Below are 26,185 nucleotides of genomic sequence, written 5' to 3'. Positions count from 1 at the left end.
ATCCAGCAATAAATCTCTTGGAAATATACCCAAGAGATGCCCTATCATACTACAAAAGCATTTGTTCAACTATGTTCATAGCAGCATTATTTGTAACAGCCAGAACCTGGAAACAACCTAGATGCCCCTCAATGGAAGAATGGATAAAGAAAGTGTGGAATATGTACACATTAGAGTACTACTCAGTGGTAAAAAACAATTACATCTTGAATTTTGCGTGCAAATGTATGGAAATGGAAAACACTATACTGAGTGAGGTAACCCAGACCCAAAAAGATGAATATGGTATGTACTCACTCATAGGTGGATTCTAGTCATAAATAAAGGACATTGAGCTTATAATTCGATCCCAGAGAAGCTAAATAAAAATGTGAACCCAAAGAAAAACATATAGTTATCCTCCTTGGTATTGGAAGGAGTCAAGATTGCCAGGCAAAAATTGGAAACGTGGGGCTGGGGGTGGAGTGGGGGTAAGGGAATATGGGGATATGCCTATACTGTGCTTCCTTATCCCAGAGCTGTTCCTGAAGAGAATGATCCTTGTCTTGTATATATATAGAATATCATTATGATAAAAGAGGTTGTGCCAAGCCTATATCCCGTCTATGCCTCAGCGGTGGTTAATACCGGGCTGTCTGCCATTGACCTCCAGGAAGCCTAGTCCCATAGGACACGTAGCTCCCATCCGGCATAATGACATATGTCATGTCACACAGACGACACTGGAGTTGGTGTGGCAGGGATAAAAAAGTGAGAAGGGGAAGATGGGGAGAGCTTGGGGGAATGGGATGGTTGGGATGGGAACAGGGAAGTATATATTCTAATTAAGGGAGTCATTTTAGTGTTTGCAAGAGACTTGGCTCTAGAGATGTTCCCAGGTGTCCTTGGAGATGTCCCCAGCTAGATCCTTGTGCAACTGAGGAGAGGGAGCCTGAAATGACCCTATCCTATAGCCATACTGATGAATATCTTGCATGTCACCATAGAACCTTCATCTGGCAATGGATGGAGATAGAGACAGAGACCCACATTGGAGCACTGGACTTAGCTACCAAGGTCCAAATGAGGATCAGAAGGAGGGAGAACATGAGCAAGGAAGTCAGGACCGTGAGGGGTGTGCCCACCCACTGAGATGGTGGGGCTAATGAAATGGGAGCTCACTAAGGCCAGCTGGACTGGGACTGATGGAGCATGTGATCAAACTGGACTCTCTGAACGTGGTGGACAAGGAGGGCTGACTGAGAAGCCAAGGACAATGGCACTGGGTTTTGATCCTACTGCATGTACTGGCTTTGTGGGAGCCTAGTCTGTTTTGATGCTTATCTTCCTAGACCTCGATGGAGGGGAACAGACCTTGGACTTCCCACAGGACAGGGAACCCTGACTGTTCTTTGGACTGGAGAGGCAGGGGGAGAGGGGAAGGGAAATGGGAGGAGGTGGAAATTTTTTATTAAAATAAATAAATGAATAATTTAAAAAAGATTAAGAATTAGACATTAAGAATTTAGAGCTAATGGTTCAAGCAGTAATTTAATTAGTACAATTTCTGTGTTGTTATTTTGGGGCTAAGCTAGCCAGGTGGCCAATACAAACAAGTGGGCCATCCTCCTATAATCATGCTGATACTTTGTGTGGTTCATAGCTGGGTAAGACTCTTGGTCTCTTTGTTTCTTTGGAAACTTATATAGCAATGAATATAAAAATAGAGACTCTTGGTTTAATTAATATTAATAGCAGAATGAACAATTTATTATACTTTACCTTTCCTGCACTTTTATTTTTGCATTTTTGCTATTTATTTTCTTTCCTTTTTATTGAAAATACATTCTTTGCTCATACATATACCCAGGCCATAGGTTCCCATCTCTACTCCTTGCAGCTCACCCATGTCTATATTCTCCCTGTGATCTACTCTCCTTCTATTTTCTCTTCAGAAAAAGATCAGGCCTGTAAGAGTCAAACAATCCAATAGCACAAAACCTGAGACAAGGCAAAAGTGTTGATATGTGCTCATATGGTTTGGAGTTAGAAACTTCAGAAGATAAAGAATGCATAAAGTTTGTATTTCTAGATCTAGGTTACTATATTAAATATTTTTTTTAAAATTCTCTCAGATTATATGAAAATTTCTGTTTTTAAACAACTGAGTATCTTTTATTTCTTTCTTTGAAGTTGTAATATAATTCCATCATTTTATACCTTACCTTTCTTCCATATAAACTTTCACAAACAACTTTTCTGGGTTTTTCAAATCTATAGCCTCTTTCGTCATTAATACTTATTACATGCATATGTGTATGTATATACTCTAATATATAACTTTCTCAGTCTTTGTAATGTTATTTGTGTATATTTTTTCATGGTTTACATTTGGTGTTGGGTAATCGACAGATGTGGTCTTTCATGGGAAAAACTATGTCTCCCACTCACAGCCTTTACTTGTCCCATGTAGATTTTTGTATAAGGTCAAGGACTTATGGTTTCTTCTTGGACCATTTTTGCATGACTATTATCATTTACCTGTTCAGTTCATTTTTCATCAGTCATATTGGTAAGACTTATGGGTGTAGCTACTGGCATTATTAGGAGACACAGTTTGAGAGAAATCTCTGATCCTCTGCCCTTTACAATCTTAGGACTCTATGTTCTGCATGTTCTCTGAGCCTTAGATGTGGGACTTGTTTTTTAGTTGTGTCAGATGTGACTGGGATTCAATATTCTGCTATTTTTTTCATTATGTTTATCTCTTTTGCTCATGATTCTTTTAAATCTATGTATAATAGTTATGCATATTTCCTTCTTTGAATTGATCAACCCTATTCTTATTTAGAGTACCATCTTTTACTGTTTCACCAGTAAGATCACTTGTACCCTTGTATTCTACTCTCCATTGCATCCTCACCCTCTTTCCTGATTTCTATATTTAGTCTTGGTGAGAATACTAACATGTAAAAATTAGAGCTAGATGCCTCAAAGTGGAGAGAACATGTGGCTTTGTTTTTTATTGGTCTGGGTTACCTAACTCAGCATAATTTTTTATTTCCATCCATTCATGAGCACAATACTTTCATTATCCATTTGCAGTTGAAAGACACCTGGTGCTTTCATTTTCTATCTGTTTTGAAAGAACAGCAATGTGAATGTCTGGGCAAGAATCTCTGGAGTGAGGTGTTAATTCCTTTGCGCATATGTCAAGGAATGGTATAGTTGGCTTCTGTGGCAGACATATTTTTAGATTTTAGAGCATTCTACATACAAATTTATGATTGGCTTGATCTTTTTACAAGCACCCTTTTCCAGAGTACCATACTTTGTGTAACCTATATAAGGTTCTCAACAATCACACAAAGCCCCTTAAACTCTAAAAAATAAATAAATAAATAAATAAATAAATGAACAAGAAAAACATAGTCCATGTATTATTTATCTTGGAGGCTATCTTGTAACTGAAATTTGAGTATATCTATTGGCCATGAATTTATAAGTTATGTGAATAACTAAATAAAATGTATTTCCAGCAGTAGCTTATATTCCAGAATAGATTGTCTTATGTGAGACACATTGAGACTATTTTATTTTTGTTAAAGTATAAACTTAAGAAAAACTTTCTGAAAAGTAGTTAAATAATTACAAATTTTTTACTTTTCTATAATAAATGGGTTTATGATAGACTTAGTTAAGTAATAAAAATAATCATTTTTATTTCTATAGTGTGTTTTGTTTTTTAAAACATTTCAAATGTTTCTTATCAGGCCTTTGGAGTATTATGAAGCACTTTGGGAAAAAGATGCATCCAAGCAGTCCGGCAGCGGATGCTAAAATGGAAAAGACCTCCACAGCCACCATGACTTTGTTCTTGGTGCTGTGGTAGACAGGGAGGAAGGTGACCCAGACACTGCAGAACACCAGCATGCTGAATGTCAGGAACTTGGCTTCATTGAATCTATCAGGTAGGTTCCTTGCCAGGAAAGCCACAGTGAAGCTTCCTAAGGCCAGGGTCCCTAAATATGCCAGCACACAGTAGAAAGCAGTGACTGAGCCCTTGTTGCACAAAATGATGATGTGATCATGTTCAGAGTGTGCATCTTCTTCAATATAGGGAGGAGAAGTTCCCAGCCAGAGTCCAAGGAGAATAAACTGGATCAAGATACATATGGGGATGACAGAGTTATAGAAACCTGAGAAAAAGAGCCTTCTCATTGTTCTTCCTGGTGTCATGATTCTAAAAGCCAGAATTACCGTTATAGTTTTAGCCAAAACAGTGGAAAGAGCCAGAGTGAACACCAGAGCAAATGTAATTTGTTGCAATATGCAGGAGGCTGTGTTTGGCTGACCAATGAAGAGAAATGGGCACAGGAAGCAGAGGAGGAGGGAGATGAGCAGGATGAAGCTGAGAGTCCGATTATTGGCCTTCACGATGGGTGAGTCTTGGTGTTTGAGAAAGATCCCCAAAACTACAACTGTGCTGACAGTCAAACACAGAGCTGTGCAGGCTAGAGCTGTTCCCAGAGAATCATCAAAGGACAGGAATGTCACTGACTTTTGTAGGCAGTTGTTTCTCTCGGGGTTTGGAAACTCTTGAACTGGGCAAGGGATACACTCCTTCTGATCTATGGGAGGAAAATAATCAACATTTCAATTTCTAAAGTTATTACTCATTCCATATTTAAGTTACGGAGAGCACCTTCCACTGATATTCTGTATAACCTGTCACAGTCTGCTTTACTACAGTTTCAAGAAGGACACTAATGGACTAACTCTGTAGAAATCCCCTTTTACTGTCTGTCATGAATCCCTCATGATAATCCTCATGCAGACAAGTTTGTTACTGTTTGTGTTGGGCAATGAAATAATGATCTACTTATTCAGATAAAGTAAAATTGACATATAATCATATAAGAAAGTCTAAAATTGTGCCACACTAGATTGATCAGACTACAGATGCTCAGTTGCATGCCAAAAAAAAAAAAAAATGATCTTCTGCTACAACAAAATTCAACTTAATCACCAGAGGGCAAATTCTTTTTTGGACAGAGACTCCCTGCTAGACCAGAGGTCATGCCAGGTGCCAGAAATATAGGCCTCAAAGACTATGAAACCAAATGAAAACAGAAACCAGAAACAAAACACTATTCAAACAAAGAGAAATTCAAAATTCAAGGACGAGAATTAATTATCCCACAGTTAGATGCCTAAATGACAGTATTCAAATACAATCAACAACAGCCAGAAAAATATGATGCTACAAGAATTTATCTATCCCCATGGCAGAAAAACCTGAATATTGCAACATAGTCAAAGCAAAAGAAAATTACCTTAAAACAACTTTATTGGAGATGATAGAGGTTCTTAAAGAGGAAATGAAAAACTCCTTTGAAGAAGCTGAAGAAAAGTTCACCAAAGAATTAGAGGACATTCACAAAACTTTTGAAAAATGTCAAGAATAACAAGAAAAAGCAAGAAAGAAAACATTCATGGCATGAAAATTGAAACTGAAGCAATAAAGAACACAAACTGAGGGAATTCAGGAACTAGCCAATCCAAGGGAGCAAATACAAACTACAGACACAAGCAGTACCAACAGAATACAAAAGGTGCCTGGGGTTGAAGATGCAATAGTAGAAATAATTTCATTGGGCAAAGAAAATGTTAAATCTAATAAAAACTCCTAACAATAAACATACAGGTAATCTGTAACATCATGAAAAGACAAAACCTAAAAATAATCAGGAAAAGAGAAGAACCTCAGCATAAAAATCCTGAAAATACACTTAACTAAATAATAGAAGAAAATTTCCTAACTTGCAAAACATGACCATAAATTTTTTAGTAGTCTTTTTTTATTAATTAATTTATTTAATTATTAAAGATTTCTGCCTCTTCCCCGCCACCACCTCCCATTCCCTCCCCCTCCCCCAATCAAGTCTTCCTCCCTCCTCAGCCCAAAGAGCAAGCAGGTTTCTCTGCCCTGTGGGAGGTCCAAGGACCACCCACCTCCATCCAGGTCTATTAAGGTGAGCATCCAAACTACCTGGGCTCCCACAAAGCCATTAGGTGCAATAGGATCAAGAACCCATTGCCATTGTTTTTCAGTTCTCAGTAGTCCTCATTGTCCGTTATGTTCAGTGAGACCGGTTTTGTCCCATGCTTTTTCAGACCCCGGCCAGCTGAAAATACACTGAAAATACACTTAACTAAATAATAGAAGAAAATTTCCTAACTTGCAAAACATGACCGTAAATTTTTAAGAAACTTACGGAATGCCAAAAAGATTACATCAGAAAAGCAAGTCCCCTGTCACATTAGAATCAAAACACTAAATGTCCAGAACAAAAAAGAAAGAGCTTTTAAAAGCTGTAATGCATAACGATAAAATAACATATAAAGATGGATCTATAAGAATTACATCAGACTTCTCACTGAAGACTCTAAAAGCTAAAAGGGCATCACCAGCTAGATGTCTTGTAGACTCTAGGACTTCAAATATGTAAGCCCAGATTAATACACCCAGCAAATCTTTCAACAACCATAGATGGAGAAAACAAGTTAATAAATGTCAAAGTCAAATTTAAACACTGTCTATCAACAATTCCAACTTTATAGAAGGTACTACTAAAGAAGAGAAACTTCAACAAAGGAAATTAAATACACCCATGAAAACATAATTAATAGATAATCTCACAAAAGCAAAATCCAAAGAAGGAAAACATACACATACAACCTGAACATCTACACACACACACACACACATACACACCACACCACACTACACTACCACTGTCAGCAACAACATAATAACAAGATATAACAAACACTGGTCATTTATATCTCTCAATTGAGGATCAAGAAGACAATTAAAACACACAGAATTGATAAAAAAGAAAACAGGATCCATCCTCTGTTACATACAAGAAACCCACCTCAGCATCAAAGATAGACGTTACTGCAAAGGATTGGAAAAAGGTTCTCCAATCAAATGAACCTAACTACCAAGCTGGTATAACTTTTTTAATATGTAGCAAAATAGTCTTCAAAGCACAATTAATCAAATGAGAAGGAGAAGCTGGGCAGTGGTGACACATGCCTTTAATCCCAGAACTTGGGAGGCAGAGGCAGGCAGATTTCTATGAGTTCAATGTCTACAAGAGCTAGGTCCAAGACAGGCTCAAAAACCACAGAAAAACCCTGTCTCAAAAAAATAAATAAATAGGGCACCAGGAGAGACAGCAGTGGGGTGAGTTTGTGACCAGCGGCGGAAGCAGCCCTGGACAGGGAACTCTGAAGTTCCTCATCCCCCACCCTATACTCCCCGGGCTCCCTGCAGGGGCTCTACACCCCGCATACTGCCTCTCTCTTCTTGTCCCACCCAGCTTGCATCCAGAACCCTTCTTCCTTCTGCCCCCTTTCCTCTTTGGGCACATAACACCATCCAGCTCAGTCTGTCTGGCGCTGGGGGCAAATCCTCAGGGCAAGTAGGCAGGCGAGACTTCCTTTGTTTCACTGGCCTGCCTGCAACAAGCAAGGTAGGCGCTTTGTTTACGAACTACCCAACCTGCAGGGAGATTTGATCTTGGCACCAGGAGAGCCATCAGTGGGAGAGCTAATCTGGGTACCAGGAGAGCCGTCTTTCGGCACGGAGATCTGATATTGGTACCAGGAGAGACATCACTGGAGCACCAGGAGAGCTATCACTGGGGAGTGCCATCACTGGGAAGGTACATCAGTAGGCAAGGAGACCTGATCCGGTAAAAGAAGATCCATAGGGGAGCATTCGGAGAAAGAGATGGGCAGGCACCAATGCAAGAATTCACCCAACAATCTGAAAAACTATATGAAACCACCAGAACCCAGCGACCTCACAACAGGAGGACATGAACACCTTAATCATGAAGAAGTAGATAAAATTGACTTTATGAAAGTGATTGATGCTGATAAACGCCTTTAGTAATGTGGCAGGATACAAGATCAACTCCAAAAAATCAGTCGCCCTCTTATACACAAAGGATATGGAAGCAGAGAGGGAAATAAGAGAATCATCACCTTTCACAATAGCCACAAAAAGCATAAAATATCTTGGGGTAACTCTAACCAAGGAAGTGAAAGATCTATTTGACAAGAACTTTAAGGCATTGAAGAAAGAAATTGAAGAGGATACCAGAAAATGGAAGGATCTCCCTTGCTCTTGGATTGGGAGGATCAACATAGTAAAAATGGCAATTCTACCAAGGGCAATCTATAGATTCAATGCAATCCCCATTAAAATCCCATCAAAATTCTTCACAGATCTTGAAAGGACAATAATCAACTTTATATGGAGAAACAAAAAACCCAGGATAGCCAAAACAATCTTATATAATAAAGGAACTTCTGGAGGCATTACCATTCCTGACTTCAAACTCTATTACAGAGCTACAGTAATGAAAACAGCGTGGTACTGGCATAAAAACAGAGCAGTTGACCAATGGAATCGTATAGAAGACCCGGATTTTAACCCACAAACCTATGAACAACTAATTTTCGATAAAGGAGCTAAAAGTATACAATGGAAGAAAGAAAGCATCTTCAACAAATGGTGCTGGCACAATTGGATGTCAACCTGTAGAAGAATGAAAATAGACCCATATCTATCACTATGCACAAAACTCAAGTCCAAATGGATCAAAGACCTCAATATCAATCTGAACACACTCAACCTGATAGAAGAGAAAATGGGAAGTACCCTACAACATATGGGCACAGGAGATCGCTTCCTATGTATAACCCCAGCAGCACAGACATGAAGGGCAACATTGAATAAATGGGACCTCCTGAAACTGAGAAGCTTCTGTAAAGCAAAGGACACTGTCATTAAGACAAAAAGGCAGCCTACTGACTGGGAGAAGATCTTCACCAACCCCGCTACAGACAAAGGTCTGATCTCCAAAATATATAAAGAACTCAAGAAACTAGACTTTAAAAGGATAATTAACCCAATTAAAAAATGGGGCACTGAACAAAACAGAGAATTCTCAACAGATGAAGTTCAAATGGCCAAAAGATACTTAAGGTCATGCTCAACCTCCTTAGCGATCAGAGAAATGCAAATCAAAACAACGTTGAGATATCATCTTACACCTGTCAGAATGGCTAAAATCAAAAACACCAAGGATAGCCTTTGCTGGAGAGGTTGTGGAGAAAGGGGTACCCTCATCCATTGCTGGTGGGACTGCAAACTTGTGCAACCACTTTGGAAATCAGTGTGGCGGTTTCTCAGAAAAATTGGGATCAACCTACCCCTGGACCCAGCAATAGCACTCTTGGGAATATACCCAAGAGATGCCCTATCATATGACAAAAGCATTTGTCCAACTATGTTCATAGCAGCATTATTTGTAATAGCCAGAACCTGGAAGCAACCTAGATGCCCTTCAATAGAAGAATGGATGAAGATTGTGTGGAATATATATACATTAGAGTACTACTCTGCGGTAAAAAACAATGACTTCTCGAATTTTGCATGCAAATGGATGGAAATAGAAAATACTATCCTGAGTGAGGTAACCCAGACCCAAAAAGAAGATCATGGGATGTACTCACTCATAATTGGTTTCTAGCCATGGATAGGGGCCACTGAGTCTATAATTTGTGATCCTAAAGAAGCTAAACAAGAGCGTAAACCCAAGGAAAAACATATAGATATCCTCCCAGCTATGGGAAATAGACAAGATTGATGGGCAAAAAATGGGAATCTTGGGGGGTGGGGTGGGATGGGGATGAGGGGAGATGGGGAGAGAAAAGTGTGAAGGAGAGGATGAGGGGAACTGGGAGAATCGGGGTGATTGGGGATAAAGGAAGGTTGGATGGGGGAGCAGGGAAACTCATACCTTAGTTAAGGGAGCCACCTAAGGGTTGGCAAGAGACTTGAACCCGGAATGGCTACCAGAAGCCCTGGGCAATGTCCCCAGTTAGTTCATTGGGGCACCTGAGGATAGGGAACCTGAAATGAACCTATCCTATAATCATACTGATGAATATCTTGCATATCGCCATAGAACCTTCATCTAGCGATGGATGGAGATAGAGACAGAGACCCACACTGGAGCACCGGACTGAGCTCCCAAGGTTATAATGAGGAGCAGAAGGAGAGAGAACATGAACAAGGTAGTCAGGACCATGAGGGGTGCACCCAACCACTGAGACAGTGGGGCCGATCTATTGGGAGCTCACCAAGGCCAGCTGGACTGCTACTGAAAAAAACATGGGATAAAACCGGACTCTCTGAATGTGGTGGACAATGAGAGCTGACGAGAGGCCAAGGAGAATGGCACAGGAACTTTCATCTGGCGATGGATCGAGAGAGAGACAGAGACCCAATTTGGATCAACCGTCTGAGCTCTTAAGGTCCAAATGAGGAGCAGAAGGAGGGAGAACATGAGCAAGGAAATCAGGACCACGAGGGGTGCACCCACCCACTGTGACAGTGGAACTGATCTATTGGGAGCTCTCCAAGGCCAGCTGGACTGGGACTGAATAAGCATGGGTTGAAACTGGACTCTCTGAACAAGGCGGACAATGAAGGCTGATGAGAAGCCAAGGACAATGGCACTAGGTTTCGATCCTAATACATGAACTGGCTTTGTGGGAGCCTAGCCTGTTTGGATGCTCACCTTCCTGGACCTAGACAGAAGTGGGAGGACCTTGGTCTTCATGTAGAGCAGGGAATTTGGACTGCTCTTCAGTATCAAGAGGGAGGGGGAGTGGACTAGGGGGAGGAGAAGTGGAGTGGGGATAGGGGGAGGGGAGCGGGGGGAGGGGGCAATATGTGGGAGGAGGGGGAGGGAAATGGGAAACGGGGAGCAGTTGGAAATTTTAAGTAAAAAAGAATAAAAAAAAAAAAAGTTCAAATGGCCAAAAGATACTTAAGGTCATGCTCAACCTCCTTAGCGATCAGAGAAATGCAAATCAAAACAACGTTGAGATATCATCTTACACCTGTCAGAATGGCTAAAATCAAAAACACCAAGGATAGCCTTTGCTGGAGAGGTTGTGGAGAAAGGGGTACCTTCATCCATTGCTGGTGGGACTGCAAACTTGTGCAACCACTTTGGAAATCAGTCTGGCGGTTTCTCAGAAAATTTGGGATCAACCTACCTCTGGACCCAGCAATACCACTCCTGGGAATATATCCAAGAGATTCCTTATCATATGACAAAAGCATTTGTCCAACTATGTTCATAGCAGCATTATTTGTAATAGGCAGAACCTGGAAGCATCCTAGGTGCCCTTCAATAGAAGAATGGATGAAGAAAGTGTGGAATATATACACATTAGAGTACTACTCTGCAGTAAAAAACAATGACTTCCCGAATTTTGCATGCAAATGGATGGAAATAGAAAATACTATCCTGAGTGAGGTAACCCAGACGCAAAAAGAAGATCATGGGATGTACTCACTCATAATTGGTTTCTAGCTATGGATAGGGGGCCTCTGAGTCTATAATTTGTGGTCCTAAAGAAGCTAAACAAGAGGGCAAACCCAAGGAAAAACATATAGTTATCCTCCTGGCTATGGGAAGTAGACAAGAGTGCCAGGCAAAAAATTGGAATCTTGGGGGTAGGGTGGGATGGGGGTAAGGGGAGAGGGAGAGAGAAAAGTGTGAAGGAGAGGATGAGGGGAACTTGGGGAAACGGGATGATTGGGGATATAGGAAGGTTGGATAGGGGAGCAGGGAAAGTCATATCTTAGTTAAGGGAACCACCTAAGGGTTGGCAAGAGACTTGAACTTGGGGTGGCTACCAGATGCCCAGGGCAATGTCCCCAGTTAGTTCCTTGTGCACCTGAGGATAGGGAACCTGAAATGATCCTATCCTATAGCCATACTGATGAATATCTTGCATATCACCATAGAACCTTCATCTAGCGATGGATGGAGATAGAGACAAAGACCCACACTGGAGCACCGGACTGAGCTCCCAAGGTCCTAATGAGGAGCAGAAGGAGGGAGAACATGTACAACGAAGTCATGACCACGAGGGGTGCACCCACCCACTGAGACAGTCGGACCGATCTATGGGGAGCTCACCAAGGCCAGCTGGACTGTGACTGAAAAAGCATGGGATAAAACCGGACTCTCTGAACATGGCAGACAATGAGAGCTGACAAGAGGCCAAGGACAATGGCACGGGGTGTTGATCCTACTTCAGAATCTGGCTTTGTGCGAGCCTAGACAGTTTGGATGTTCAACTTCCTAGATCTGGATGGAGGGGGGAGGACCTTGGACTTTCCAAAGGGCAGGGAACCCTGACTGCTCCTGGGGCTGGAGAGGGAGGAGAAGAGGAGTGGGGGGTGGGGAAGAGGGGCGGGAGGAGGGGGAGGGAAATGGGAGGCGGGGAGGAGGCGGAAATTTTTTTTTCAATTAAAAAAAAGAATAAAACACAGAATTATGGGGGCTGGAGAGATGGCTTAGAGGTTAAGAGCATTGCCTGCTCTTCCAAAGGTCCTGAGTTCAATTCCCAGCAACCACATGGTGGTTCACAACCATCTGTAATGAGGTCAGGTGCCCTCTTCTGACCTGCAGTCATACACACAGACAGAATATTGTATAATAATAAATAAATAAACATTAAAAAATCACAGAATTATTCGTGGAATGTGTTTTTGTGCTACCAGGTATAGCAGATAGGAGTGGATTTACTTCCGATTATTACTTTCGTTTGCTGTCATTATTCAATTAAATGTTTAAGCCATCCTTTACCACATTGATTACATTCACTGAGTTTTTTCTAGTATGATTTTTTTTCATGTTTTTGAAGACTACTGAAATTTGCAAAGACTTTATTGCACTGATTACATTAATAGGATTTCTTTTCAGTATGAGTTCTTTCATATATTTGAAAATAACTGTTATGTACAAAGGCACATCGCTTCTTTCCATATCCCTTAGGATCACATGGCTTGTATCCAAAGTGACAGATGATACACCTATTAAAGTAGAATAACAAATAAAAGGTTTTACCATTGCATTCACTGTTTAACTTTTCTCACCAATACATATGTGGCATGGGATTAAGGTTTCTCCACCACAACCTTCTTGATGTTCCTAAAGGGACCCCACCAAACTTTGGTCAGTCACTACAAGTATATGAGGGACTCTGGCTTTAATATTGACAATTTACTTGGGAAAAGTCTTGGACATACACTAATCCCTTAATCAATGTGCATGCCTTTTATGATAATTGAATGATACAAAACTAAATGGACAGTTCTACAGCATGGACCTCATGGGGATATAACTAAAATAGTGGCATAAGCTGGGCAGTGGTGGCGCATGCCTTTAATCCCAGCACTTGGGAGGCAGAGGCAGGTGGATATCTGTGAGTTCAAGGCCAGCCAGGTCAATAGAGTGAGTTCCAGGACAGGCTCCAAAGATACACAGAGAAACCCTGTCTTGAAACACCAAAATAAAATAAAATAGTGTCATGTGTTAAGGTACTGATTCCTTGTCTTGTTTCATAGAGGAATGCCTTGCAAACACAGACCTAGTACATGACATTGAGGGATATGGTCTGTAAGAAGTTAATCATCAATATACTTAAAGCTGTGCTTATTTATGCTATAGCTTTTCTTGTTGGGAGCTGTGAACCCCCAGATCATGAAACAACTTGCTTTCCCCTTATCTGAGTGCCTACAGCTCCTCTGAGCATGAGACCCTCAGGAGCTCCTGATGGCAGGAGAGTGGTTTCTGGTGGGTTCGGCTGGGGCATGGCTGGGGCATGGCTATCCCTATATAAGCTGCCCCTGAACACAATAAAGGGAGCATTTTTGGAGCATTTCTGTATCAAATGTCTCTGTCTCTGTGTGTTTCAATCTCCAGCTCCTTGCCCGGCTCAGATGGTGCATAGAGTGCAGATGGGGCTTGGTGTGCCTCATTTTCTTTAAAACTTCAGAGCACATTAAAATTTCTTCAGTAGAGCACTGTATCATCTTGCACATGAAATTTACCTTCCATATCTTCTAGCACTTTGACAATGTTCTTCAACATTGTGGTCTTCCCATTTGGAGCCTAAAATATAGTACCAGAAAATGTATATTGCTGAATATTATACAAATCTAAATTAGTGTATTTAGTGAACCTGAGAACCATGCCTGATTTATTCACCACATTCTTCCTCTTTCACAGTAGAACACCAAACCCCAAGATAGGCTTGTGCCCTTGTTTAAAAAGTGAAAGATAACTCATATTCTTACCTACAGCAGTGATATTATCACAGATTTCCAGCATCACATCTCTGTAGAGACTCTTCCCCAGAGAAGTTCACACAAACACACCCTAATAGGTCACTGCCTCCTGAAATATCCCATATACATATATGATAGTAGTGGTAAGATGGGATGCATTGTGAATGTACACTTCGTGGGGAATACATTCACATAATTCTTCACACACTTATTCCATGTCAGAGAATTTCAAATGTATTCCGCCAAGTCACGTTAGAAGGAAACAGAAAAGAAGGATCAAACCACTCATTTCTGTGCCCACTGAATACGATACAGCATTGTGGGAGAAATGCCTACTAACAGATATACCACCTTGTCTTGTTCCTGATTTTAAGTGGAATGGCTTTGAGTTTCTCTCTGTTTAATTTGATGTTAGCTGTCGGCTTGCTGTATGTTGCTTTTATTATATTTCGATATGATCTTTGTATCCCTAATCTCTCCAAGACCTTTATCATAAAGGGTTGTTGAATTTTGTCAAATGGGTTTTCAGTATCTAATGAAATGATCATATGGGTTTTTTCTTTCAGTTTATTTATATGATGGATTACATTGATAGATTTTTTTTTCACAAAAATGACTTTTAATGAAAGCAGCTGACAAAAGAACTATCAATAACATGGTAAAACAGACATCAGTTCACTCTATTCTGTGGTAGGACTCTAGGAAAGATGCCTTTATTGTTACATTCTTGGACTTTGTAAAAAAAAAAAAAAAGAAAACCGGAAAATGACTTATAGTCTAGTTATTTCAATTCTTATCAAAATAAAACAAAATAACCAAAATAAGATATAAACATTTTAAAAAGTCAAAGTTCATTTTAATAAAGCCATGAACTTGAACAGTTACTGTAAGCTACAAACCTGGGTAAGGAATAGTTTGTTCTTCAAAAGCATCTCATCTGTTCTCAGTTAACTTAATGCTTTCTTAACTAAATCCCAAATCTAGAAGGAGAGATGTGTGACCTGGGACAGCGCAGCGATACTGAGACTGCTCAGGCTCTGAACAGTCTGAGGTGCTGCTTCCACCGCAAACGAGGAGTGGTACTTGGAGGAAAGATGAGAAGAGTTACTGCAAAGGTAGGTAAGGCCACAGTGAGCTCTGCCCTTGACCACTGAGGCAGAATGAAGGTATGAGGAAGGGAGGACACTGGCTGGAACAGATCTGAAGAGAAATGGTGAGCAGAGCACAGCCTGGGGGTGATTAAGGCTGGCAGTAACAGAAAGCCGCAGCCACAGATTTAACCAGCACATTTTACAGACGGCCTACCCCTTGAAAAACCAAGGAGGAGGCAGCTTAAAGATGTTCAGAGTGGCATTTACAGTAGCAGTCTTCAGGAAACAGTGGGTAACAAAGCAGGTGGAAAACAAGGCTCTGACAAAGGATTCTTAGCAAGACTACATGAAAACTTTCAGAAGTCCAGGGAGTCAGAAAGACACCAAAAATGCTGGAGAAGTTACAGTTTGCATCAGAAGGTACTCGTGGCTCCTGTTTTAAGGGACAGTAAAAGCTTACCACAATCTAGAGGTAGTTTTTACTCTACAAAAGAGAATGGCATCACTAGACTGTGTCCTTTAACACACACGTGTGGTTCCTGTACTAAATGTAGCCCAATGAGTCTGCTGCAATTCCCAAGAAACTGAACAAGGCATCACCAAAGTGCAGGAATGGAAGTAAAAACTGGCAATATTAGCACACAAGGCTGATACACAAGACTGAATGCAATCAAAGTTTAACAGAAAAGAAAAAAAAATTGGACAGAACATTTCTACTAGGGAAAAATAAACAAAGGGCAAAATGGGAAATAAAAATATAAGTTACATTTGTATTTTTATAAACTTACAACTATCTGTTTCTAAGGTACTGTCTTCTGGCTATTTTATTTAGTTCAGTTTATTTAGTTATCATCTAATAAAAGCCATCTTATGATCTTATATTCAGAATTATGAAGTTCTGGCCTAGGCTAAAGAAAGGAGAATGAAGTACAATAGATCATCTTGCAGAGACTTTCCTCATTTTACCCTAAGGGCACCATCTTGGCAGCAAATAATTCTCATGATATTTTTTGTCATTTGCCAACAAGGTGGGAAACACCCTGTTAAATGTAAGCACTGGGAACATTCCAAGTTAAAGATAAAATGTTTAACTTACACATAATACAAGTTATGTACAAGATTTGGGAAAGGAAGGAAACCTGAACAAACCCTGGAACACAGATAAACTGATGAACAGGCAAAGAGGCGCAAACCCTTCAAATGGTGATGTTCTGTGCCATTAACTCGGAAATGACTAAATGGTCACACTGAACTCCACGTAAATGTTAGAATCTCTTGGATTACCACTATAAATACATTTTTTTTAAAAAAAAAAAAGGAAAACAGAAATAACTACCAACAGTATCTGAGAATAGACTAAGTTAACATACATTGCATGTATTGCAGGCAAGGCAGAGGCATTTTTTTAAAGCTTTTGCACAGACTTCATATAATCTTAAAAAAAATATGCAGGCCTTTACAAAATTTGATTTGCTGAAATCAAAATAATTCCAACTTATGAAAAAGTCATAAGACTTCAGCTTAAAAAAGTTCCAGCCTTAGACCAAAAGAACCTGGAAGTGTTCGGTACTCAGATTGAACAAGCATGGTCAGGCTTGAACCTGAATGTACTTTAGAGCCAAAGCTCAAAGGGGTGGAGAGTGCAACCTACTGGTAATAAGGTATACTACATACTGTGGTATAAAAAGGCATGGTGAAAATGTACCTTTTACTAAAGCTTACGCAAGTCCCTTGGTCCATAAAAACTACGTTAAGATTTGTGTCTTCTAGCTTAACCTGTACTCCAGCCACAAATCTATTTCTTGACCATTTAATCAAAACCAATCAAAAACCAACCAAAAAGGGGGTGTGTGCGAGAGAGACAGCTGAAAACCGTGATTTCCAACAGTTTGTACATTTTGATGTTTTCCGTTTTACTGTGGCTTCTGCGTTTCACATCAGCACTTGCAGGTAATGGGGGTTTTGAATAGATCACCTGGTATGAAGTTTTCCCAAGAAACCACAAAAGATTGTTCATTTTATCCTTGCCTTTCTTTCTTTCCTTTTTTTGTTTTTTCAACTTTTTGCCACATTCAAGTCAGTTTAAGTCCTAGCAAAAAGACGTTAGTTAGGACACCACGGTTGCTGTGGACGATGTGCACTGGTAGAATCTGTGCTGGCGTTCGTGTAACTTCCCTCGCTGTTTGTGTTTGACTCGTTGGTGGGCACTTGGCTTGAGTTGGCTCTGAGGATCGCTCCTGCTGCGCTGCAGTGTAGCCTCGGCCCTGGTTCTGGTGTGTAGGTAAAGGTAAGGCTGGTAGAATAAATGATTCCATCATTACGGGCCAAAGTTACTGGAACCTGGACTGGCTGCCGGACCCATCTCCAACCTTCTCGGAATGCAGAAATGTCTGGGACCACACAGAGCATGCTCTCTCCACATCTGTACATTGTTTCAGCTTCTACATCCCCAAACCATACTCGTAAATTTGGAGTAAAATTCTGTCCTGTAAGTTCAAGCATTGCTACGTCTCCGCCGCCATTCAACTGAAGACTTTCTACGACAGGCACAGGAGTGACTGGGGCAAGGACAGGGCCCATTCCTTCATAGAATGTATACTCTGCCTTATCTGTGCTAATGATTGTCCAGGAAGCTCCATCATTTATCATTTCTTTATTTGGTTCTTTCGGACATGGAGTGGCCTGAAATTGGATTATTCTTTCTTGAGAAAGGCACAAGTACATTCTTTCAGTATCCTTAAGGTAAAATGCACATTTGTGGAGTTGTGATACAGGGTCATCTGCATCCAGTAATGCTGTCTGCTTATCAACTTTTCTAATTATCAATCTTGGGAGTGCCATGCCAGTAACTGAGCACACAAGTTTGACAGTCTGTCCATAGTGGATGTAACCATCTCGGACTGTGAACTCCTCTCCTTCTGATTCATCGTCATCCAAGAGATGAATATAAAATGCTCCCCACTGTTGTGAACTAGCATGGAAGTTTCCTCCTTCTACATGCAGGTATCTGGTACTAACTGTCTGGGATCTAAGCCGATTAAACAAAGCCACCTTTGTTCCTGAGGCAATGCACAAGTCAGCATTTTTCAATGACTGCTTCTTTTTGGAAGGTTTGGAAATGACTTTTATCCGCTTGCTGAGGAACACACCAATGTCATCACTGTTGCCATAGAACATTTTTACAGACAACATGAAATGCTTTCTCTTGTCTGAATCAGATATGTACAATGTTTTAGCTGTGCAGTAGTTCTTCCCTTCCAAGTTCAGCTGCTGCATTTCTTGGTCACTATTTCCTATCCCAATAAATGCACAGGGTTGTGACTCTTGTTCCGAACAACCATCTCTTTCCATTTGCTCTTTTTTTTTCTTCCAACCACTGCCCATAAGATACACACAAGGAGGAGGGCAAAAAAATCGTTTTTCATTTCCATACGACTTCTGCGCAACTTTTGCGTGAAGAATGAGTACTGTTTGATCCCCTCGTTCTTTTAAATAATTTCGCACAGCTTCTCTAGTGAGTCGCTTAGGTGGAGGCCGCTCACCAAACTTCCCTGTCACAACAGGCGCCATCTTCCACAAACTCTCGCCAAAACTCCAACCCTCGCGAGATTCCCCCGCCGCCTTTCCCTGCTCCTCTCCCCCGCCCCTTCCCTCGGCCTCGCTGATCGCTGCCACCCGGCCCCCACGCCGCCTTTCCCCGCTCCGCCGCCGCCGGGAGCCTGCCACCTCGCGCCGCCCGCGGACTAGGGGATCCTGTTCGCTGCCTTCCCTGGAAACCTACCCCGGCGATGGAGGCACATTGATAGATTTTTGTATGTTGAACCAGGCCTGCATCTCTGGGATGAAGCCTACTTGGTCATAATGGATGATTTTTTCTTGTTGTGTTCTTGGATTCGGTTTGCCAGTATTTTATTGAAAATTTTTGCATCGATGTTAATGAATGAGATTGGTCTGTAATTCTCTTTCTTGGTTGAGTCTTTCTGTGATTTTGGTATCAGGGTTACTGTAGCTTCATAAAAAGAGTTTGGCAATGACTCTTCTGTTTCTATTATGTGAAACACATTAAGGAGTATAGGTATCAGCTCTTCTTGGAAGTTCTGGTAGAATTCTGCACTAAAACCATCTGGTCCTGAGCTTTTTTTTGGTTGGGAGTTTTTTCATGACAGCTTCTATTTCCTCATGACATATAGGTCTATTTAAATTGTTCACCTGAACTTGATTTAATTTTGGCATATGGTATTTATCTTAAAAATGTTCATTTGTTGTACATTTTCCAATTGTGTGGAGTAAGGTTTTTATAGTAAGACCTAATGATTCTCTGAATTTCCTAAGTATCTGTTGTTATGTCCCCCTTTTCATTTCTGATTTTGTTAATTTGAGTGTTCTCTCTTTGCCTTTTGGTTAGTTTGGATAGGGGTTTGTCAATCTTGTGGATTTTCTCAAAGAACCAGCTCTGTTTCATTGATTCTTTGGATTGTTTTCTGTGTTTCTAGTTTGTTGATTTCAGCCCTCCGTTTGATTATTTCCAGTCTTCTACTCCTCCTGGGTGAGTCTGCTTCTTTTTTTTTCTAGAGCTTTCGAGTGTGCTGTTAAGTATCTAATGTGAGCTTTCTCTGTTTTCTTTATGTAGGCACTTAGTGCTATGAACTTTCTTCTGAGCTTTCATAGTGTCTGATAGGTTTGGGTATGTTGTCTTCGTTTTCATTGAATTCAAGGAAGACTTTAATTTCTTTATTTCTTTCTTAACCCAGGGGTGATTCAGTAGTTGACTGTTCAGTTTCCATGAGTTTGTAGGCTTTCTGAAGGTGGTATTGTTAAATTATAACTTTACTCCATGGTGATCTGATAAGACACAGGTGGTTACTCCAAATTTTTTGTATCTGTGAATGTTTGCTTTGTTACCAAGTATGTGGTCAATTTTCTAGAAAGTTCCATGAGGTGCTGAGAAGAAGGTATACTCTTTTATGTTTGAGTGGAATGTTCTATAGATGTCTGTTAAGTCCGTTTGATTCATTACATCTGTTAGTTCTCTTATTTCTCTCATAGGTTTCTGTCTGATTGACCTGTCCATTAGTGAGAGCGGAGTGTTGAAATCTCCTACTATTAGAGTGTGGAGTTTGGTGTATGCTTTGAGTTCTAGTAATTTTTTTTACATATGTGGGTGCTTTTATATTAGGGGCATAGATATTCAAGATTGAGACTTCATCCTGATGAATTGTTCCTGTTATGAGTATAAAGTGTCCTTCTCCATCTCTTCTGATTGATTGTAGTTTGAAGTCAATTTTGTTAGATATTAGTATGGCCACACCTGCTTGTTTCTTAGGTTTGTTTGATTGAAAATCCTTTCCCAGCCCTTTACTCTGAGTAGATGTCTGTCTTTGTGGTTGAGGTGTGTTTCTTGTAAACAGCAGAATGCTGGATCCTGTTTTCGTATCCAATCTCTTACCCTGTGCCTTTTTATAGGTGAACTGAGTCCATTAATATCAAGCAATATTAATGACCAATGGTTGTTAACTCGGGTTATTTTTTGGTGGTAGTGTTTATGTCTTAGAGTTGTGTTGGTGGAGCGTTATTAGATGTCTGTGCTATTGTGGGTATTGTTGACTTCCTTGGGTTGAGGTTTTCCTTCTAGTACTTTCTGTAAGGCTGGGTTTGTGGATACATTCTGTTTAAATCTGCTTTTGTCATGGAATATCTTGCTTTCTCCATCGATGGTGAGAAAAAAGCTTTGCTGGGTATAGTAGTCTGGTTTTTTAATGTCTGCAGCACATCTATCCAAGACCTTCTGGCTTTCATGGTTTCCATTGAGAAGTCAGGTGTAATTCTGATAGGTTTTCCTTTATATGTTACTTGACCTTTTTCCTTTGCAGCTCTTAATATTCTTTCTTTATTATGTATGTTTTGTGTTTTGATTATTTGATGAGAAGATCCAGGTTATTTGGTGTTCTGTAAGCTTCTTGTACCTTCATAGGAATATCCTTCTTTAGGTTGGGAAAGTTTTCTTCTATGATTTTGTTGAATATATTTTCTGGGCCTTTGAGCTGGAGTTCTTCTCCTTCTTCAACTCCTGTTATTCTTAGGTTTGGTGTTTTCATGATGTCCCAGATTTCTTGGATGTTTTGTGTTAAGAATTTGTTGGATTCAATGTTTTCTTTGATCAGTGAGTCTATTTCCTCATTGATCTTCAGTGCCTGAAATTCTTTCTTCTATCTCTTGTATTCTGTTGGTTATACTTGTCTCTGTAGTTCCTGTTCATTTACCCAGATTTTCCACATCCAGCCATTCCTCGGTTTGTGGTTTTTTTTTTTTTAATTTTCTCCATTTCGATCTTCAAGTCTTAAACTGTTTTCTTTACCTGTTTGATTGCTTTTCTTGGTTTTCTTGGGTATCTTTGAGGGATTTATTAATTTCTTCTAACTTTTTGTTTGTCTTCTCTTCCATTTCTTTAAGGGAGTTTTTCACTTCCTGTTTAAGGGTCTCCATCATTTTCATAGGTTACATTTAAAGTCGATTTCTTCTCCTTCTTCTGGGTTAGGGTGTTCAAGTCTTCCTGTTGCGTGTTCACTGGATTCTGGTGTTCCCATGCTGCTTTTCAGGATGTTGGAGGAATTCTTTCATTGGCGCTTGTCCATCTCTTCCTTCAAATGAGGCCAGCAGAGTCTTGGCAACTTGGTCCATTCTTTGCTATGGCTGACTGTGTACTTGGGAGTTTTTCTTGGTCTGCCCTCTCTTAGGTCCCCTCAGCACAGGAGCAGGCTCTCAGATCCCCTCTACCCTGAAGCAGACTGTGTTGGGGGATCCAAGGACCTCACAGATGAAAAGTCGGGCTTGGGGGCAGGGTGGAATGGGGTAAAGAAAGCCAGCAGCAGGGGACACACCCTGCTGGATGGCCAGAAAAGCTTAGGGAACTGGAGGGGATCTGGATTCAGTCCCCTGGGATTGTTCCAGAGAGCGGCACTTCAGGCCACTGACTGACCTCTTTGGATCCCCTCAGCACAGGAGCAGGGTCTCTTGCAGGATTCTAAGGACCTCACAGACAAAACAGCTGGCTTGGGGGCAGGGTGGGATGGTAGAAAGAAGTCCCAGTGGCAGGAACACTCCTCGCTGACTCTCCGGACCCCTCAGTTGTGAAGCAGGCTGTGTTGGGGGATCCAAGGACCTCGCAGATGAAAAGGCTGCATTCATTGATTTTTGACACATTGTTTTACCTGACAAACTTAATGACTTCTCTGAACAACCAAAGAATTTATTTAGCCATGTGCCTTCAATAATAGCTAGGTATCAAAGGAAGCTCCTAACGCTCTAAAATCCTTAAAATTCAAAGACTCATGTGAATTTTCATCAGCCTACAGAGCCAATCTTGGGAAATACACTTCCCAAGGGAGGCAAAAGAACAGACTGCAGAAGCTGGACAAACTTCTGCCAATGAGCATCCTAGACGCTGTTGCAGGGGATCTGCTGCCTCCTTCTGCCTTCTGTGGGCACCAAACACACACGTGGTGAGCATACACATATGCAAGCATCACTCATACACATGAAATAAATTCAGTAAATTAAAAACACTACCCCCCAGCCAGGTTGTCATGGTGCACACTTTAGCCCCAGCACTCGGGAGGAAGAGGCAGGCGGATCTCTGTGAGATCCATGTCAGCCTGGTCTAAACAGTGAGTTCCAGGACAGCCAGGGCTACATAGAGAAACCCTGCCTCAAAAATAAAATAAAAAAAAAAAGAAGGAAGGAAAACCCTACCCTCATATCTGTCACCACAGATTAAACAACCAGAAATCCACAGAAATGTGACAAGTACCTGTAGCCAAAACTACAAATCTGTAATTAAAAGAATGAAGGAACTCAAAGAAATTCCACAGTCGTGGACAGGAGGCTTCAATATTATTTCAGTACACAACTGAGTTATGGATTCAACAGAAGTCCAACAAAATGTCTAACAGCTGTTGCTGTCAACAACAGGAAACTGAAAAAGCCGGCCATGGTGAATGGAAAGGGGTCTGCACGAGACTGAATAAAAGCCACACTGCAACGTGCGGCTTCCGATCTGCACACACAGCTGCGGTAAAGTCTGTACTGTCTGAACAAGAATAAAGAGATCAAAAGCAACTAAGAGCCGGGCGGTGGTGGTGCACGCCTTTAATCCCAGCACTCGGGAGGCAGAGGCAGGCGGACCTCTGTGAGTTCGAGACCAGCCTGGTCTACAAGAGCTAGTTCCAGGACAGGCTCCAAAGCTACAGAGAAACCCTGTCTCGAAAAACCAAAAAAAAAAAAAAAAGAGAGAGAGCAGCTAAGAGAAAACTTAGAAGTCACAATATAGTTCATTTTGACACAAGGCCAGGTGATCCTGACACTCGTGACTGGTCCACCCTGGCATCTCCACGCAGATGTGTTCATGACACAGACTTTTCGCCCTGCACAGCACTAACTGCAGACGGATCCTACACCTGAATGTTCAGTGCCAAGCGCAGAACTTCTAGAAGACGCTAGAGGACCAGGGCTCTGCGAGCTGGCGAGTCTGCCTTCCTAGGCGGTGATGAGAGCGATGCATGTGCTCCCGCAGGAGGGTGAGACCAGTTTTCATGCACCACCAATGGCTTCCCATGTTGTTTGTGACTGCAGTCTCAGGATGACGTCATTCAAAGGACGCCCACGCTGGGGCGTGGCAGGGACCTCCGTCCAGTCGCGGGTTCCCACAGCCCCGGGAGGACCCCACACCGGATCCACCCCACGTGGGGAGCCGGCCCTCGCTCACCATGGCGCATTCCGCTCGCCCCGCTCTCCTCACAGCTCCTGGCAGCGGGTCAAAGGGCAGAACACGGAACACGGCAGTGTGCCTCAGATCGCGAGCCACAGAGGCCCCAACGTGGCGACTGGAAGTACCCACCCATTGTGACTGGCAGTCCGCCGGGGAGCCCTGATTGGCTAGTGTGATCTGAGTGACCTAGTACTGGAAAGGGGCTCAGCACAGTGTTTGCCAGCCCTGGCTGCCACCCCAGGCACAGAACTGTCCCAGGCCTGCAGACATTGGCGTTGCAGCAGAATTTGGGCCTGGAATACAAAATCATTACTGCACCTTTCCTGCACGCAGCAGTCACTTCCCGATCTTCCTCCTGGGTCTCCAGCATACACAGACCATTAAACAAACGATGTGCAGCAAGGGATCCCTCTGCGTCACAGCTGAAACGATGCCCAGCTCATCCAGGTCAAATTTACACCACCTGACTGATATTCACCAGCCATCAGCAATTTCAGTAGGGCACACTGGGATTCTCAGCTGCACCGTCAGCCAAAACCACAGCACTTCCCAGCCTTCTGTGGTGGCGCTGGCCCATTGTGTGAGCACTCAGCTTGGTCTATGATCCTAAATACCGACAATAGAGTCCCCAAAGGGGAGGTTTCAGGGTGAGGGCCTGGGATGAGACGATAAAGACAGAACTTGCTCAGGCTTGTCAGAACACAGTCCAGGAATGGAGTCATGGGAGCAGAATTCTGAGTGCTTAGGTACACTCCAAGAAAACAGAGAAATCTTGTGAACTCACTTTCTTCAAAACATGTAATTAACCGGATCGTGGTGCACGCCTTTCATTCCAGCACTCGGGAGGAAGAGGCAGGCGGATCTCTGTGAGTTCGAGACCAGCCTGGTCTACAAGAGCTAGTTCCAGGACAGATTCCAAAACCACAGAGAAACCCTGTCTCCAAAAACACACACAAACAACAAAACTGGAATTATTCTAGGAATGTGTTCTTGTGCTCCTCCCAAGTGCAGAGGATAGGAGTGAATCTATTTAGATTATCCATTATTGCTTGATGCTGTTATTCAATGGAGTGTTTGCACCTCTGTGGAAAATCTTGTTTTTGCCATGTGGGACACATCCTTGTGACTGTATAGTCTGTGTTTTTGCCGTGTGGGACACATCCTTGTGACTGTATAGAGTCTGTGTTTTGCCGTGTGGGACACGTCCTTGTGACTGTATAGAACTTGAACTTACCAGAACTTTATTCCTTTGGTATTTGCAGACAGGCTTTCTTTCCACAGCCTTGGCTGTCATCACAAAACCTTTCTTAACCCTCAGACATTATACTGTCAGGAACTTTAAAAAACATTGGCTATTGCATTGGATTTTAGTCCACCTAAAATATCAGCTCCACTGTCCCAGGTCTCCCTGCCTCTGGAGCAAAGGCCCGGGCTCCACCTTAACCACGCCTCCACTGTAACAGAATTCTGCTGGGGTGCCACCGTCGCTGGGCCAGGTACCTGGTGTAGCTCTGGCGTTAGTGCCCAGCCCCTAACTCATTCTTTGTGTTACAGATACCTTTTGTTGCCCTGTGTGAATCTCATCTAAGAGGTTCCTATGGATACAAAGCCCAGGCAGACTTGGCTATGGGGAAACCCAGATAACCGTGGTACCTCATAAGTCAGGTATTTGCACTTGGCAATGTAGTGTGGACACTCCACTTGGTTTGAAATATGGAAATCTACGAGCTAAAGTATAAACACAGGAAAAAATAAAAATGTCAAGAGGCGAAGGGAAAGGCTTCAGTCCAAAGAGGCTGAGCCCCTACGGCCGCAAAGGCTAGCTTATTCTCAGAGTCTCTGAGTCTGCATTTCACGGACCCGTGTGAACCCACACACCCATTCCGCCCTACCCATGACACCAGCCCTCATGGGGTATTCTCCGCGGACTCCACCTCTGAGCCACAACACGATCCCCTGGTTTCTTCAAATACGGCATTGCATTCATATTTATTGCTATAACTGTTTTGAGTCCAGAATATCAGACTATCATCTGAACCCCTGCGCCATCCCTGCCCTCGCCCAGCAGTTACGTCTCCCTCTTGCAGTGAGCTTACACTCCTGGGTGGGTGG

General features: G+C 42.0%; 2 protein-coding genes across 2 annotated transcripts in view; both read right to left on the bottom strand.

Annotated features, from left to right (window-relative positions):
- The window catches only part of LOC130875636 (vomeronasal type-2 receptor 116-like), a 25,210-nt gene extending 11,189 nt beyond the window's left edge, over window positions 1-14,021 (bottom strand). The window contains exons 1-2 of the mRNA XM_057771671.1: window positions 13,982-14,021; window positions 3,732-4,460 (exon numbers count right to left, since the gene is read on the bottom strand). Coding sequence (XP_057627654.1) covers window positions 3,732-4,460; window positions 13,982-14,021 — 769 coding nt within the window. The remainder of the gene's footprint in view (window positions 1-3,731; window positions 4,461-13,981) is intronic.
- An 808-nt stretch (window positions 14,022-14,829) lies between these two features.
- Window positions 14,830-18,954, bottom strand: LOC130876415 (recombining binding protein suppressor of hairless-like). The gene is given in 2 exon segments (XM_057772929.1): window positions 14,830-17,448; window positions 17,451-18,954. Coding segments are annotated over 2 exon segments (1,461 nt in total). The 5' UTR covers window positions 18,880-18,954; the 3' UTR covers window positions 14,830-17,416.
- Between the last annotated feature and the right edge of the window lie 7,231 nt (window positions 18,955-26,185).

Source organism: Chionomys nivalis, chromosome 6 (assembly GCF_950005125.1).
Source record: "Chionomys nivalis chromosome 6, mChiNiv1.1, whole genome shotgun sequence".
NCBI lineage: Eukaryota > Metazoa > Chordata > Mammalia > Rodentia > Cricetidae > Chionomys > Chionomys nivalis.
This window is presented reverse-complemented; position numbering and strand designations above follow the sequence as displayed.